The sequence below is a fragment of the Battus philenor genome, unplaced genomic scaffold (genome assembly GCF_028537555.1).
Source record: "Battus philenor isolate CCGP_79_NKW_IND1 unplaced genomic scaffold, ilBatPhil1.0.hap1 SCAF_18, whole genome shotgun sequence".
Classification (NCBI taxonomy): Eukaryota; Metazoa; Arthropoda; class Insecta; order Lepidoptera; family Papilionidae; genus Battus; species Battus philenor.
Genome location: NW_027181680.1, coordinates 7,648,262 through 7,663,719, shown reverse-complemented (window position 1 = coordinate 7,663,719; position 15,458 = coordinate 7,648,262). Strand labels below are relative to the sequence as shown.

The 15,458-nt window shown below is 36.1% G+C and overlaps 2 protein-coding genes across 5 annotated transcripts; one reads left to right on the top strand and one right to left on the bottom strand.

The window, feature by feature from the left end:
• Positions 1-2,337: 2,337 nt before the first annotated feature.
• On the bottom strand, positions 2,338-9,244 carry LOC137920133 (cuticle protein-like). The gene is given in 3 exon segments (XM_068763370.1): positions 2,338-2,845; positions 8,226-8,779; positions 9,221-9,244. Coding segments are annotated over 3 exon segments (1,074 nt in total). The 5' UTR covers positions 9,233-9,244.
• A 1,243-nt stretch (positions 9,245-10,487) lies between these two features.
• On the top strand, positions 10,488-15,048 carry LOC137920134 (larval cuticle protein A2B-like). 4 transcript variants are annotated; one of them, XM_068763371.1, is made up of 3 exons: positions 10,488-10,513; positions 10,673-11,238; positions 14,552-15,048. In XM_068763371.1, exons 1-3 carry the CDS (start codon positions 10,502-10,504, stop codon positions 14,964-14,966), a joined length of 993 nt encoding a protein of 330 aa, XP_068619472.1. In that variant the 5' UTR covers positions 10,488-10,501; the 3' UTR covers positions 14,967-15,048. The 4 variants fall into 4 exon arrangements, with proteins under 4 accessions (XP_068619472.1, XP_068619474.1, XP_068619475.1 ...); XM_068763373.1 differs by lacking the exon at positions 14,552-15,048 and having other exon boundaries at positions 10,673-11,091; positions 11,176-11,239; XM_068763374.1 differs by lacking the exons at positions 10,488-10,513; positions 10,673-11,238 and adding an exon at positions 14,027-14,038 and having other exon boundaries at positions 14,403-14,818; positions 14,903-15,048.
• The last annotated feature ends 410 nt before the right edge of the window (positions 15,049-15,458 follow it).

Sequence of the window (15,458 nt, the reverse complement as noted above, 5' to 3'; positions counted from 1 at the left end):
TTTTATATTTGCCCCATCTTATTACATGTAATTCATACGTTTCTCATACACATAGAAAAAAAAGCCATCGAGCATTTGATTCAAAAAGCATTTTTTTTATTAGAGTAAGAGGAATTGTATCTTAAATAATGAAATTTATTGTTGTATAGAAGCTTGTACGTACATTTCTAAATTGAAAATATTGAGGAGAATTATTTCAAATTTTCAAGAATATATTCAAATCGATTTTGAATGTTATAATTTATTATATAATCATGAATTTATCATTCTTATTATATACACTTTTGCGTTATTTTTGAAACAGAAAAAGTAATGATTTCGAGCTTTTCAAAAATTGGAGAAGATCTAAAGTAAGCCACTTTTTCCGTCTATCTGCGTAGAATTTTATTTTTCCTAATCTCTGAGCGCCACATTTGGATAATACATACTGTTCGATAAAAAGTTTGCTTATCTCTCACCTATATCGTTTATAAAAAATAGCCATCTAGAGGTTGTGAGCAAGCTTTTTGCGACTGGGAAACTTTGTAATTTTTTGAAAATAAGTAGAATCATCTAAGTTACCTGACGAGATTCTCAATGTACGAGACAGATAAGAGATAAGCTGTCGTTAATCTGGAAGATGAGTAGTCTTTATGCTAGTTTAATTAAATTAATTTGATTCGTAATTGGAAACCTTCATCAATTTGTATATTTCTTTACTTATTCTACCTGCATAACAAGATATGTTTACAATGACCACTCCATTATGGCACCATCCTCTTTGAGCAACAAGTACATAACTTCACCGCAGATCCGCATGTAGTTCTATCAAAAAAGAAATTTTCTAGTCGTAGGACGTTCGCCCATAAGGTGGACAGAAGACCTGATTAAAGTCATAGGAATGCTGGATACGGGTTGTGTGTCTTCAAGTAGCACGCATGAGTAACTTCAGGGATGTTTAGTTTTGGCATTGGAAACGTTGAATATTTAGTGGAGTGAGAAAGTCGCCACACATGTATTTGTTTAAAATGTTAACGTTTCGCAAAGAATAGTCTATGGTTCTAGCATCTACAAACTTTTAAATCAAAGTTCTCTTGTTTCACATTATTTTATTTTATTTTTTTCTTCTGCCTGTTGGAATACTTTAGAAATTTCTATTAAAGCTACTTATGGTCATGAAATATATATGAAATTATATGTAATATATTTTAATTACGTATTTATTTTGCATGTTTAAACTTTGGTACTATTAATTAAGTAATGGTATACCGTAGATAGATATAAAATTAATATTTTGCATGGTCATTGCTTTTTAGTCTGTTCTTACACTTTCGCATTTCCACTTTCACTAAGGTTGCGATATATATGCCAAATGACGCTCAGCCTAGGCCTCTTTACTGTATCAAAGTTTAGGGTCTTAACCAGAGGTATCGGTTCGTGGCATTGTATTAAACATTCTACCGGGAGAATGGGAATCTTTTTTATTTTTAAATTAAGCTGTAACACGTTCACTGCTGGTCGTTGGTCTGTTCTATAGATCTCAAATAGGATCATTTTGAACCGGCCTGCAATCAGCATCTGCCAATTACCACAACGAGCTTGCCTATTACGTGCGTCATACTACAAACCAAATACAAATCAAGACAAAATGTGAAGTGTTTGGAAGATTTGAACGCTCGTACATATTATCTTGTACGAACTAGTGTAAGCATGTTTATGTACTTACTTAGTTTTCAAAAGTTCTGCAACGATTCTTTCTAATAAATTAGTCTTTTATATGACAATTTCGTACACTTAACACGACTTGTAGAGTATCATCAACTTTTTAATTAAAAACTTTCATTAATAGCGATAAAACTCAATGTTTTAGATGGTCCCATGGTCCTTAAAAAAACAATAATCGTTTATGTCGACCCTTGAGAAATGGATTTTGATACCAAAGGGAATATCGACCACTTCAGGAGTACCAGCTCTAAATGTTTCCGTTGATTTCTTAGTAAATGTTCACAGGTAAGCCTCTATCTATACTGTTTTAAATAATTTTTTTTGGTTTTCAAGCAATGCGCTGACATTCCATTATTCATAATTGTGATTGTAGAAATATTAATATATTTATTAAATAATATTTTTGGCGAAACTGTCTCTTACAAACGAAGTTTCAGTTTCTAATTTTTACTATTATTATATTATTGTTACTCAACCATTATAGTGATTATTAATATTGTAAAAACTAAAATATATTGGTAATTTTTAAAAGGCATCGTTTTTTAAGAAAAAATGATTACATATTTAGAGGGATTTGTTTATTATAAACTGAAATAAATACGCGTTATATTTACAATGGGCTTAGGTGTTTGTTTAGTGGTGGTAGATGGGCGCGGAGTAAGCTACGGGAGCGGCGTGCACTACAGGCGCGGCGTGGTAGGCGACGGGCGCGCCGTGGTAGGCGACGGGCGCGGAGTGGTAGGTCACGGGCGCGGCGTGGACGACGGGAGCGGCGTGGTAAGCTACCGGGGCAGCGACCTTGGCGACGGCTGCGACCTTGACGGCAGCGGGCTCGTTCTTGACGACGGCGTTGAATCCGTTGTGCGGGTCGGCGGTGTAGTCAACGGTGCGCTTGGTGCCGTCGGGGTCAACTACGGAGTAGGAGCCTTGGACAACATCGCCGTCGCGGGACTCGTGTTGTGTCTTGGAGTCGCCAGTGACGGGGTCCTGCACGTCATATGCGAAGCTGTACTGAGGGTGAGCGTCGTATTCTTCAGCGGCGAGCTTGGCGACGGGCGCTGCTGCGTAAGCGAGCTTGGCGACGGGGGCAGCTGCGTATGCCACGGGAGCAGAATGGTAGACCGGTGCGGAGTATGACACGGGTGCAACCGGGAGAAGGCCGGCGCTGGCAACGGCCACGAGGCATGTAAGGACCACAAGCTGTAAATTAATAATTATAATTAATAATAAAATCTTTCTGGTACAAGTTAATCCGTTTATTTACTTTTTTATTAATTTATTTGTGCCCGTTATAAACATAATATAGAAACGACAATACAGAAGTGTAATTAGCGGTCTTATAGTATTTCGTATTTTAATACAGAGCTATCGACTGATGCAAGAAAAGAAGGATCTTCATTTTTATTTTAAACATAAAAAAAATAGTTTTTTTTTTAACAAAAATTGTTATTAGCTTCATTAGAATACGGTCTGTTTCAATAAATTCACGGCATCGCGTTTAACAAATATATCGTAAATTTATAACTTACTCTGAAAGCCATTGCTGTTTGTTTCTATTGGAACTGATTATGAGAATGATATTCATATGTTTACAGCCGGCGCTTATATATTCACACAATGCGCCCGAAGGCATGACGAAGCTCGTTGCCTTTCCGGTCGCGGCCGTTGGACGGCTTTTTCAGTTCAATTGCAAAAAGTAGTAGAGCAAGGTCGTGGTATCGATATTTTAAAGAAGAAAGCTTATTTGCACTTTATATTTTGCTATCTGGACTGTTTAATTATTTTAATTTTTGCATTATCATATAATACAATGTATATTATATCATATAATATAATGAAAGTATAAATAATGTATGTACCATTTGCCATTACAGACATATTGATTTCATGTTACGCAATATAAGTAAATTTAATGGGGCTTTAGGTCATTTAGACATCGATTTACTCTGTAATGTGACAGTGAGACGCAAAACGCGAACATTATTTTTTGATTGACACTGTAAAAGTTTATGACACTATATCGAGGTCAAACTACTCTATCTCTGTACTCTAGACTTACTCTTATGATTAAATTTAAGTTTTAATCGGTTTATTTTTTTATTGTATGTTCCATCCTAATCTATCTTAAAATTCTTATTGTATTCCATTTCTAAGTGCATGTCCCATGCCTAAGCTTATATCTCGTTTACACGGAAGAAATATATAGAAAAATAAATTTAGCGCCATCTTACGCTTCTTCAGAAACCTGAATAACTGAGACTACCACAGTTATCCTACTGAAATATAGAATGCTCTCATTGAAAACTCAAAATTATAATTGGAGTTAAGACTGGAAGTATTGCTTTAGTACCGTCGTTGAAAGAAATTGGACTTCGCATCGCTCAACGGTATGCAAAAGGGTTGTTTTATTTCTTTATTACTTTACAAGATCGAATTAGGAGTAGAGATCCGTAGAAAAGCGACGAAGCACGAAGAATAAATGGAAACTAAGGCCTTCAAGGATGTCCACCCACAAGGTGGACGAACAATACTGTCGCCGAAAGACACTGAATGCATGCCACATCCGAACGGTCTTCTTGGAAATATATGGGAGACCTATGTTTAGAATGATGACGACGATGATGTTGACTGTTAAGGCTTTTTCAAACATAAAAATGACCTCTTGATCAAGAAGACCGGTGCCGTTTATGCAGCTTTTTTTAAAGTTGTGGCCTCTGACGCATACCGCGCAGTACCTATACTTTAAATCGTCAGACGCCTTTATAAACCTCTATTCCAAATTATGAGCACATCTTTCTAGTTAAAATGAAAATAAAAAAAAATATATAAAAAATATGAAAGATTAAATTAATTGATAATAAAAGTATCTAAAAAAATCAACTATTTTCTACATCATCTTTTAATACACCATAGACACGCTCTAATCTATGACCATAAAAACTAAGAGCTCCAGAATTCTTGTGTCATATTTGGCATACATTCTGAGACACAGTGTAACTTCCAGGAACATCTTAAATAATTTTTGGCGATTCTTTAAACACATTACTTTCATAAGCTTCAGGAGATTTTTTACAAAAAAAAATTAAGTGAAAAATACTTTTATAGTATAATCTTGTTTTATAAACCGTGTAGGTTAACACGTAAATTACGTAAAAAAAACGTGTAAAAGTTTAATAAGAGTGAATGTAAATTTCATTTATCAGCAAAAAACTTTAAAGTTTTTACTCTGTATAATGTGATGACTGAAACTTTTGGAATGCGACATGCCTTTAACTTCTGGCAGTACAAAGTCTGCAGGGACAAATCATAAACGATAATCATTTTAAAAACGTATATTTATGCATTATCATTACATTACTTATTATTTTCAAATCCATTAATTTTTATATGAGGTGTACCATTCATTAATTGACAGAAAACGAACTATACATTCACGCATTATAAATTTCTATACACATAGACAATCTTCCCATGTAGTAAAAATGATTATTATGGTAGATAGATGACAGTGGTATGTAGTGACGTGCAGTGGTGCGAGCCCAGCAATAAAGGGTTGGGACTTGCGATCGTAGGTCGCGGGTTCGATTCCTTTTTCACTTTGTGCATTAATTGTGTTTTTAAACTAATTTGTTTGCTACTGCTCACAAACAAATTTCCAGATCAGTCAGCCACATCCTCAGCAAACCATAATATCACACTGAGATCGCCAACCCGCCCGTCGGTTACGCAGTGGGCATCTTTGTGCAAAAGCAATGAGATTTTGGTAGGTAATGTAAAATTTATATTCAATAAAATCGGGTATTTTTTATGGTATGAACTTTGGTGCGGTTTGAACTTAATACTTAGATGGGACATTACATAACAAACATAGATATGTAATCAAAATTGAATAATGTGAATTAAGGTATATATATATGACAAGCAGTAAATTTTTATAAAGGATATATAAAAAATATATCTATCTTTCTCTGTTTTTGAATATCTATATTATTTTCATATTTAATGGTTTTAAGTCCGTCATACAAATTGTTATAATATTATTTACGCTAAGTTCGACTTTGTTGTGAAATGAAATTAATTTATTCATACATGTTTTTAGTTTGCTTATCAGTTTATCGCTGTAAAGCATTTATTTTTATTTTATTTTGTTTAGCGATTTTAAGAAAAGGTTCTACAGACTCAATATTTTAATTTAGTAAACTTTAAGTTGGCTGAACTATTACCAGCTTCTACTTATTCTTATCATTACATGCAGACTTCCCACGCTCCAATTTTAGACCGTTACTCAACTATACCTAATTGTATATATAACATAGAAAGTGTTTTAGAAAACAAGAAAGGATTTTACGTAACTTCAGCTATTTAATATATGTTTCTTTAGTAAAATTTGTATTAAATATATTTTATTTAACTTATTACAATCTTGAAAGTTTTAACGTCGTCGGAAGCATCTTATATAACCAAGCTCAAAGAAATACGCAACTCGTAAACACATCTAGTCGTAAACTTGATTATTTTTTAATATCGATTGTAATTCAATGCTGACCCATAGACGTGAATATGCAAAAAGTATCTTTTGTTAATATTAGTATCTGGTCAAAACCACCAACACAACCAGTCAAAATACCGTTGACTGAGAAAGCATCTAATTAAAAATGTAGTAGTTACACTGTGATATCATTAAATAAAACAGGAATAAGAGAAAATTAAAGTCGCAAATGCCTTTAACGGTATGCTATTTAAAGTATTTTACTAAAAATGGGTAAATCTGTAACATATGTTGGCCACACGAAATTACTTCACTGCGAAATTATAGTATTTGTTAGTATTTGAAACATCATCTAGTTCAAAATACCCCAATGACTAAAGACGAAGGTCTTTGAAAAAGAAGGCTCAAGGTCAATAGAAAGGGCTATGCTCGGAGTTTTGTAGCGAGATCGAATGAGAAAAGAGTGGATCCGTAGGATAACCAAAGCAGTTCGAAGAATTTCCCGTCTGAAGTGGCAGCAGGTAGGTCTCAAAACTCATGCAACTGATTGCCGATAAGGCCAAACAGTTAGTAGTGGCGATCACGATGCAGCGTGTAGGTAGGTAGGGTAGGCCCCTCACTAGGAGGATCGACTACATAGTCAAGCCGCTGGTAGCAAGCGTCGGAGGCATATGATGGTTAAATAATGTTATACATTTTGTTCGGAAGATGTTTGATATAGGCCGCTTCCAATCGGTATATTTGGAAATCAATTGGGGAGAACTATGTCTAGCAGTAGACGTCATACGGCTGAAATAATAATGTTGTAGAAGATATTTTTTTGGATTGGATAACATTGCTCCCAAAGTGGCTTTGAACGGACTCCCTCGGGAGTCTCGGCTTGGACCCCTGCATTCTATTGTACAAGAGGAATAGGAGGCTGCCATGTTGCTAGATCCAGGCGCAGACTAGAGCTGGCTCAGGGACCACCGAGAAGGAATATTGGCCTGACGTACTTCTATACGCGTTTAGAATTTCAACTGTAAGCCGCTTGAGAGGGTAGAACCTTTCGTTGATCAGTTACTATTGCCTGGTTAACATTACTAGCAAGCGTCAGGACTGAGAGAAATGAGCAACGATTTTGTCTAATATGATCAGGGGTTGGCATTCCTTGTGATATCATTTTTAATTGGCTTCTTATTAAGATGATTTTCATCGTCTTATTGTTTTCTAGCATCGGTCCTCACAAAAAAGCAAGTCCGCTTTTGGAACTGACAATATAATTGTCAGTTAGATTAAAAATGTTATCAGAGATTTTTCAATGGTTCTGTTTCCTAACTCGATTAATTTTACTTTTAACTACAACGACTAATACAATTATATTAACCTTGACCTTACAGAAATAAATATTTAATGTTATTGCTTTGAGTATGACCAGTGATTAGCTTCACACGAACTTTTTCAAACGTTAACAATTATTAATGCCCTGTGTTAAATTGTTTATTAGTAATCATCATTGTTTGTTTTTTACGATATTTAAACCCTATTTTAGAAATTGCTTGATATTATTACTTATCTTGGCTTATGTTTTGTTTTACTATCCATCAAAAAAGAAAATCTTACTAAAATCAAATTATTTTACATAGCCTAAGATTCGTCGGTGACATCGTATTAGTAAATATTTAAATATTGTAAAACGGAATTACTCTACTTGTTCGATTTACGTGCTATTCAGAAGAATTTCGCTTTAAAACATATAAGATATTATGTAACGTAGGAACCCATGTACTTTATTATGCTTTGATAAGTATATAAAAGCACAAAATAACCGGTTATTTCATATATATTTCTAAAGTCAAGCTGCTTTACTAACAAAAAGCTGTGACTGTTTCTGTTGAAATAGTTAAAAGAAGTAGCAAAGGCTGTACAGGTTCATTATACAACTTAATAAGTTTTGTAAAAGACAATAATTTAAAAAAAAAAACTTGTACAAATATTTGTAAGATTTTTTTTATTATATAATGAAATAAATACGCGTTCTATGTACAATTTTCTAGGTGCTTAGTGGTGGTAGATAGGCGCGGAGTAAGCTACTGGTGCGGCATGGTAGGCGACGGGCGCGGCGTGGTAGGAGACGGGCGCGGAGTGGTAGGTCACGGGCGCGGCGTGGACCACAGGGGCGGCGTGGTAAGCGACCGGGGCAGCGACCTTGGCGACGGCTGCGACCTTCACGGCGGCGGGCTCGTTCTTGACGACGGCGTTGAATCCGTTGTGCGGGTCGGCGGTGTAGTCAACGGTGCGCTTGGTGCCGTCGGGGTCAACTACGGAGTAGGAGCCTTGTACTACATCGCCGTCGCGGGACTCATGCTGTGTCTTAAAGTCGCCAGTGACGGGGTCCTGTACGTCATATGCGAAGCTGTACTGAGGGTGAGCGTCGTACTCCTCAGTGGCGAGCTTGGCGACAGGGGCGGAGTAGGCAAGCTTGGCGACGGGAGCAGCTGCGTACGCTACGGGAGCAGCGTGGTAGACCGGGGCGGAATATGACACAGGTGCAACCGGGACAAGGCCGGCGCTGGCAACAGCCACGAGGCATGCGAGGACGACGAACTGAAATAAAACAATGTTTGTTAAAAATAACTATAAACTTTTTTAATCGGGTATTAAAGTAGAGAAGGCGGACAGTTGACCTTGTTAAGGTCGTTCAAAGACGCTGGAAGTATGCTTTTTGCTACCGGTCCTATAGGATTTGTATAGGGGAGGTCAATGTCCAGCAGTGGACGTTCTAGGTCTGAATGAAAGATGCGTATATTTTTTATTTGCTCGTAGATACAGTATCAATAAAAAAATAGCTTAGATGATGAAGCACACATAATCTGAAAGGATTTACATAAATATATTAACTTTGGATAGTTCAAAAGCAAAAAATCATATGGCGACCCACATCTCATGTAATAGGTAATTAAATTTGTTATTTTATTTATTGGTAATTAAATATTATTTTTTATTTATGTAACTAAACCTAAGGAAATTTCTTTTTTGCGCACTTACTTTGAAAGCCATTGCTGCTTGTGATTCTAGTTTCTGAATGTAGTGTTGTTTGACTACGTCGCGTTTATATACGCTGCACTGTGTACCCCGCGGCGGCGTACGTATGCCGAGCCGCGCTCCAAAACTTCTCTTCAAAAACTACAAAAGTTTTTGATCTTGTTATGTCGATTTATGGCCTTTATTTTTTTTTTCTAGTGTAAACCACAATTTAGAGTTTTTAAACACTTAAAAAAGGCGCGAATGTTATTGTATTTTTACATATTTGTCGTAACGTATTTGCAGATGATGGGAACTTTTGTAGTTATTATGATACGAAAATTTTGTCGTTTTTGTATATATACCTCTTTGTTTCGATAGTTACAATAAAATATACAAATAACATTACAACTTATTCACGGATCAAGGTTTTCTTACTCATTTGATTATTAAGTTTTGAGAGTAAAAGCCATTCCACGTTCGATTTTAGGATATTAGATTTCATATTTATAATTATGATAGTTTCTTCTACAGACCGCTGTCTCTACTTTGGATCTGGTTTTAATGTGTCGGTTGATTGTTTATTCCAGAGAAAAATTAAATTAAATTTATACCTAACCTGTGATACACACCATGCGACACATGATGATGGTTAAAATGATGATCTTTTGCAAGTTATTTTTTAACAAAATGAAGATGTTAGATTTTGTTTCTAAACTATCCATACATTGCCCAGAATTTATTAAAATAAATAAATTACTAAAGTAAATTTGATATTTATTTACGCTGCAGGTTTTACGAAAGTAAATTTTACGTACAAGCAAATAACTTTTTGGCACACGATTTTCTAAAAATCTTTGATCTCCTAATTCATTATTAAGAAGAATAGTGATTTTAGATTACTTACTCCCAAATTAAATGAGGTAAGAATAAATATTTTCAAGAAATATATGCTTTTATAATTATAATGACTCTAAAGCTATAAGTTAGTAAGTGTTTTTGTGTTTAACTAGGCAGGAAAAAATTTAATAAAATTTTATAATTACAAAAATATTTATTTCAAGGTTTGATTATGTAATAATATTAAAAAATCAAATAATTAATAATAAATATTAATAAAATAACCATTACCTAAAAGAAAATAAATGTGCTAACATACAAAAGAATATCTAAGCTGTCATGAACTTTCTGATCGGTAATCAGTTTTAACCACCTTGCCCGAGGCTGCGATGTAAAAAGTATAAAACGCACAGTAGTTCAATAGCACGCTACATTCATTCAATCACTCGGTTGAAAAGAACAACTATGGCATTCAAAGTGAGTGTGTAATAAAATAAAATTAACCGGAGAATTTATTACTTTATTAATTATTTGATACCTTTATAAAGATTTTTTTTTTTTAATAACATAATAAGTATTTTTAAAATTGTTTATATTGAAGTTATATGACAAACAAATATTTTGCTTTCTTTACAGTTCGTCGTCCTCTCATGCCTCGTGGCCGTTGCCAGCGCCGGCCTTCTCCCGGTTGCACCTGTGTCATACTCCGCACCGGTCTACCATGCTGCTCCCGTGGCATACGCAGCTGCCCCCGTTGCCAAGCTCGCCTACGCAGCAGCGCCCGTCGCCAAGCTCGCCGCTGAGGAGTACGACGCTCACCCCCAGTACAGCTTCGCATATGACGTGCAGGACCCCGTCACTGGCGACTCTAAGACACAACATGAGTCCCGCGACGGTGATGTTGTCCAAGGCTCCTACTCCGTAGTTGACCCCGACGGCACCAAACGCACCGTTGACTACACCGCCGACCCGCACAACGGATTTAACGCCGTCGTCAAGAACGAGCCCGCTGCCGTGAAGGTCGCTGCCGTTGCCAAGGTCGCCGCGCCGGTCGCTTACCACGCCGCCCCCGTCGTCCACGCCGCACCTGTGGCCTACCACGCCGCGCCTGTGGCCTACCACGCCGCGCCCGTCGCCTACCACGCCGCGCCAGTAGTACACGCCGCTCCCGTAGCTTACTCCGCGCCCATCTACCACCACTAAACACCTGAGCCAATTGTAAATAGAATGTGTATTTATAGCAGTATATAATAAACAAATTTGTTATAACATTTCTATTATTTATTTAGTATTGCTACCATTAATATTTTTATTATGAATTAATAGGCCTAAGCCTTGCAATGGGCGTCTATGGGCTGAAACAACGACGACAGAGCTATGAATTGGAACGACGAATGACTCTAAGAAGGTGTCTAGGTTAATATCACGTAATCTTTTCCTGTCGCCAATGTTCCGGTTTATTGAGTGCTGTAACTAGTGAAATAATCGGACAAAAGTCACATATTATTTGAGGTGTTGGGGCTTTGAGAACATTAAATGTAAGACATTACAGTGCATATTTCTTTTCATATATCACTTGATAAGTCAGCGCTTTGGTAATTTTATTCCTGATAAGTTGACAAATTAAAATTTTATATCATTATGATTAGTTAGCTTGCAGTAATTTTAGAGATTACAGTTTTATAATTTTCAAGACAATGGCAAACATTGTTTTTGGTTAGGAAAAAATACTTCAGAAATAAACAATAGCTTGATAGGTATTATACTATAATTATATCTTTATATATTATATTAGGGTAATCAGTAACTATTACCTAGTAAGCCAAAATTTGAACAAGGTCCCACAAATTACAGGAAACGAAAATTAACTAGCTATGATAATTGATTGATTGTTTTTGAGCAGTAAAGTTAAAAAAATAAGAATGATAAAGGGCGTATTTTAAAGGAGAGTAAGTTGTTACATAAAGATGGTATTTCTAAAACAGTGTTTCATGTTAAACCGAAGGATATTTACAAAATCAATGCTTACCCTTTTTGTTGCGTTTAATAAAATAACATTTAAAAATAATAATAAATGAATGGCGGAGTCCTATGGCTAGTAGTGATGGTTCTATGACTGAAATGATGATGATGAATGAATTATTGAAATTGCTTATAAAGCACAGCTACGAATAATCAAACATCACAAAATCGGCCACAGAATCCTTTATGATTGAAAAGAAGCTATGTAACAGCAACCAGAATGTACAGTTTTAACCATATTTATGCGTGGTTATTTCAGATAAAATTATACAATTAATTAAATATTATTGATTTTGTTTATGCGGAGTAACTTGCTACGTTTACATGATTTGCAAGTGAATGTACATTAAAGCCTTAAATGCTTGTACTAAATTATTGTGAGTGTGATATACCTTTAAATATATTTTTTTCACATACATTGACTTCAAATATAAAATTAACAAAAAGATACATTGTTTAGCTTGGCTTTTGGTCCTTGTGGTATATAGCCTTTTCGCAAAATGTACCTTTACAAGACATTGACATTAAGCCTTGTAATCCTTGTACCAAATTAATTCATAACTGGTCCACGCGTTGTCATGATTAAGAATTTTAGGACGCAGTATCGAATACCAACAAACAATAGCGTTTTTATTTTCGTACACAATCAATAATAGCATTGAACATAAGATATTAGTAATCCATCGGGTTATTTCCTCATCAATTTGATGTTTTAAAAAACGTGTCAAAATGTACATGCTATAGTCCTTAAACCGTTATACTACATCTTGGCGCCGGACTGGCGCGATATAGCGTTTTCGATTCTTGTAAAGTTTGTAGTCCTCGATGGCGCACCACTAAGAGTGCTTACCATCATACCTTTACCCTTGCCTACCTTATTTTACTTGCCTATCCTTATTATGGCGCTCTAATAGCCTTCTCGTTTAACGTACTCAATAAAATATTCTATGTTTTCTTAAGTTAATACGTAAATGAGGAATATTTTATAGTAGAAGTGCTATTCGATAACATATTTAAAAAGATGTACATAAGAGTCATTCTTACAGATGACCTTGTTAAGCTCGTTGGTAGACACTGAATGCAGGCTGCTGCCAACCGGTCTTATCAGATATCTTTGATGGAGGCCTATGACCAAGCGGAAAAGTCTAACGGCAAATCCTGAGAGCTTTCAATAGTACAGAACATAAGTCTTTCTAATTTCATAAAATAAGTACAACTAAATTATTTAATTTTAACATAAACAAAATTAAAGAAGTTGTTCCTGTCATACTAGATAATATTTGAACTGCACTTCGAATGTGTTTAATTAGAATTCTATTAAGTCGTTCTATGTGTCTGGTGCGGACTGGTGGATATCATTTAACAATAAGACTTAGGAATTGCCGGCTTCTTCACGACCGTTTCGTCGCCATTTGTGAGCAGAAAGTGTGATAAATAACTCACACGAACTGAGCTGCTTCTCATGAATTGAACAGGCGCCCACACCAAAGGCTGCCTTTAACCTATTAAATAAAGAAATTATCACAAACCAAAATACCTATTACCTAACTTTGCAAAAGCTACTACTGTAATTGTGTAATCAATAACTAAGCCACGAAGGACGCTTGTACCAATATACACTAAAAATATAAAAAAAAATAATTTAATAATATTATATCAAAACGTTGCCAAACATCTTAAAATAAATATTATACAATAAAAATATTGGTAATAATAAGTATTTTCGCTTTATTGCCTTATAAGGGCGTATTTTCAAGCGCAAATAAATTAGTAAAACCCCTAGATTTAATTTATATATAGAAGAGAATAATTTTTATAAACTAAAAGCGAGATAACACGATTCAATAAATTGCAATTTTTGGAACACTGCTTGACGTACGGTTTTCGCCGCGGGGTACACAGTGCAGCGTATATAAACGCGACGTAGTCAAACAACATTACATTCAGAAACTTGAATCACAAGTAGCTATGGCTTTTAAAGTAAGTGCAAGAAACAAATAAAACTATTAATTGAATTGCCATAACTTTTTTCGCTTCTGAACTAGCATCATCGATTAAATGGACATAATTTCTACGGGATGATCTCTGTATCATTATACTCGTAACAAACATTTTTTTAATACTGTACATGTTAAAAAATTACTTTATCATCATTTCAGCTGTAGGATATACACTGCTGAGTGTAAGCTTCCCCATAAATTCCCAATGGTACTGGTTGAATGCACCTGCATCTATTGTTTTCTGACAATCTTATCAAGATCATCTGTTCTTCTTGTCTCTCTTAATTTACTGGTTAATTTAATTTGTTTATAGTACTTTGTTAACATATATTATATAATTTCAGTTGGTCGTTCTCTTGTGCCTGTTGGCGGTTGCCAGCGCCGGCCTTCTCCCGGTTGCACCAGTGTCTTATTCCGCACCGGTTTATCATGCTGCTCCCGTAGCATACGCAGCTGCCCCCGTCGCTAAACTCGCCTACTCCGCTCCCCTCACCAAGCTCGCCGCTGAGGAGTACGACGCTCACCCCCAGTACAGCTTCGCATATGACGTGCAGGACCCCGTCACTGGCGACTCTAAGACACAGCACGAGTCTCGCGACGGCGATGTAGTCCAAGGCTCCTACTCCGTAGTTGACCCCGACGGCACCAAGCGCACCGTTGACTACACCGCCGACCCGCACAACGGATTCAACGCCGTCGTCAAGAACGAGCCCGCCGCCGTGAAGGTCGCTGCCGTCGCCAAGGTCGCCGCGCCGGTCGCTTACAACGCCGCCCCCGTCGTCCACGCCGCACCTGTGGCCTACCACGCCGCGCCTGTGGCCTACCACGCCGCGCCCGTCGCCTACCACGCCGCGCCAGTAGTGCACGCCGCTCCCGTAGCTTACTCCGCACCCATCTACCACCACTAAACACCTGAGCCAATTGTAAATAGAATGTGTATTTATAGCAGTATATAATAAACAAAAAACAAAATCCTCGTTTAAGAGATCATGGACGGAGACGACGACGAAGAATACCAAAAATCTGTTAAAAAATATAAATAACGGAATATAACTTTGCGTTCAAGACTTGAAAAAATTTTTGTTAAATTTATTATAAAGTGGAATTTTACAGAACATTACGCTAGAGATAAAGAATCATATATGACATTGATTTCATTTTATAGGATGGTAATGATTTAGCCAGTCAAATTTTCCATTATTAATCTCGAAATAATTTTTAAATTGCGATTGCACCTTTATTTGAGGACAAGAACTTTTTGGTGCTGATTTATCTAGTAATTATTTATTCTTATGACGCGAGTATTGTTCTTTGTTTACATTTCGCTATTTATATCATGCACAAAAAAAATTGGCGAAATTAGTACAAATTATTTTCTTGCTTAAGTAGGATTATGAGTT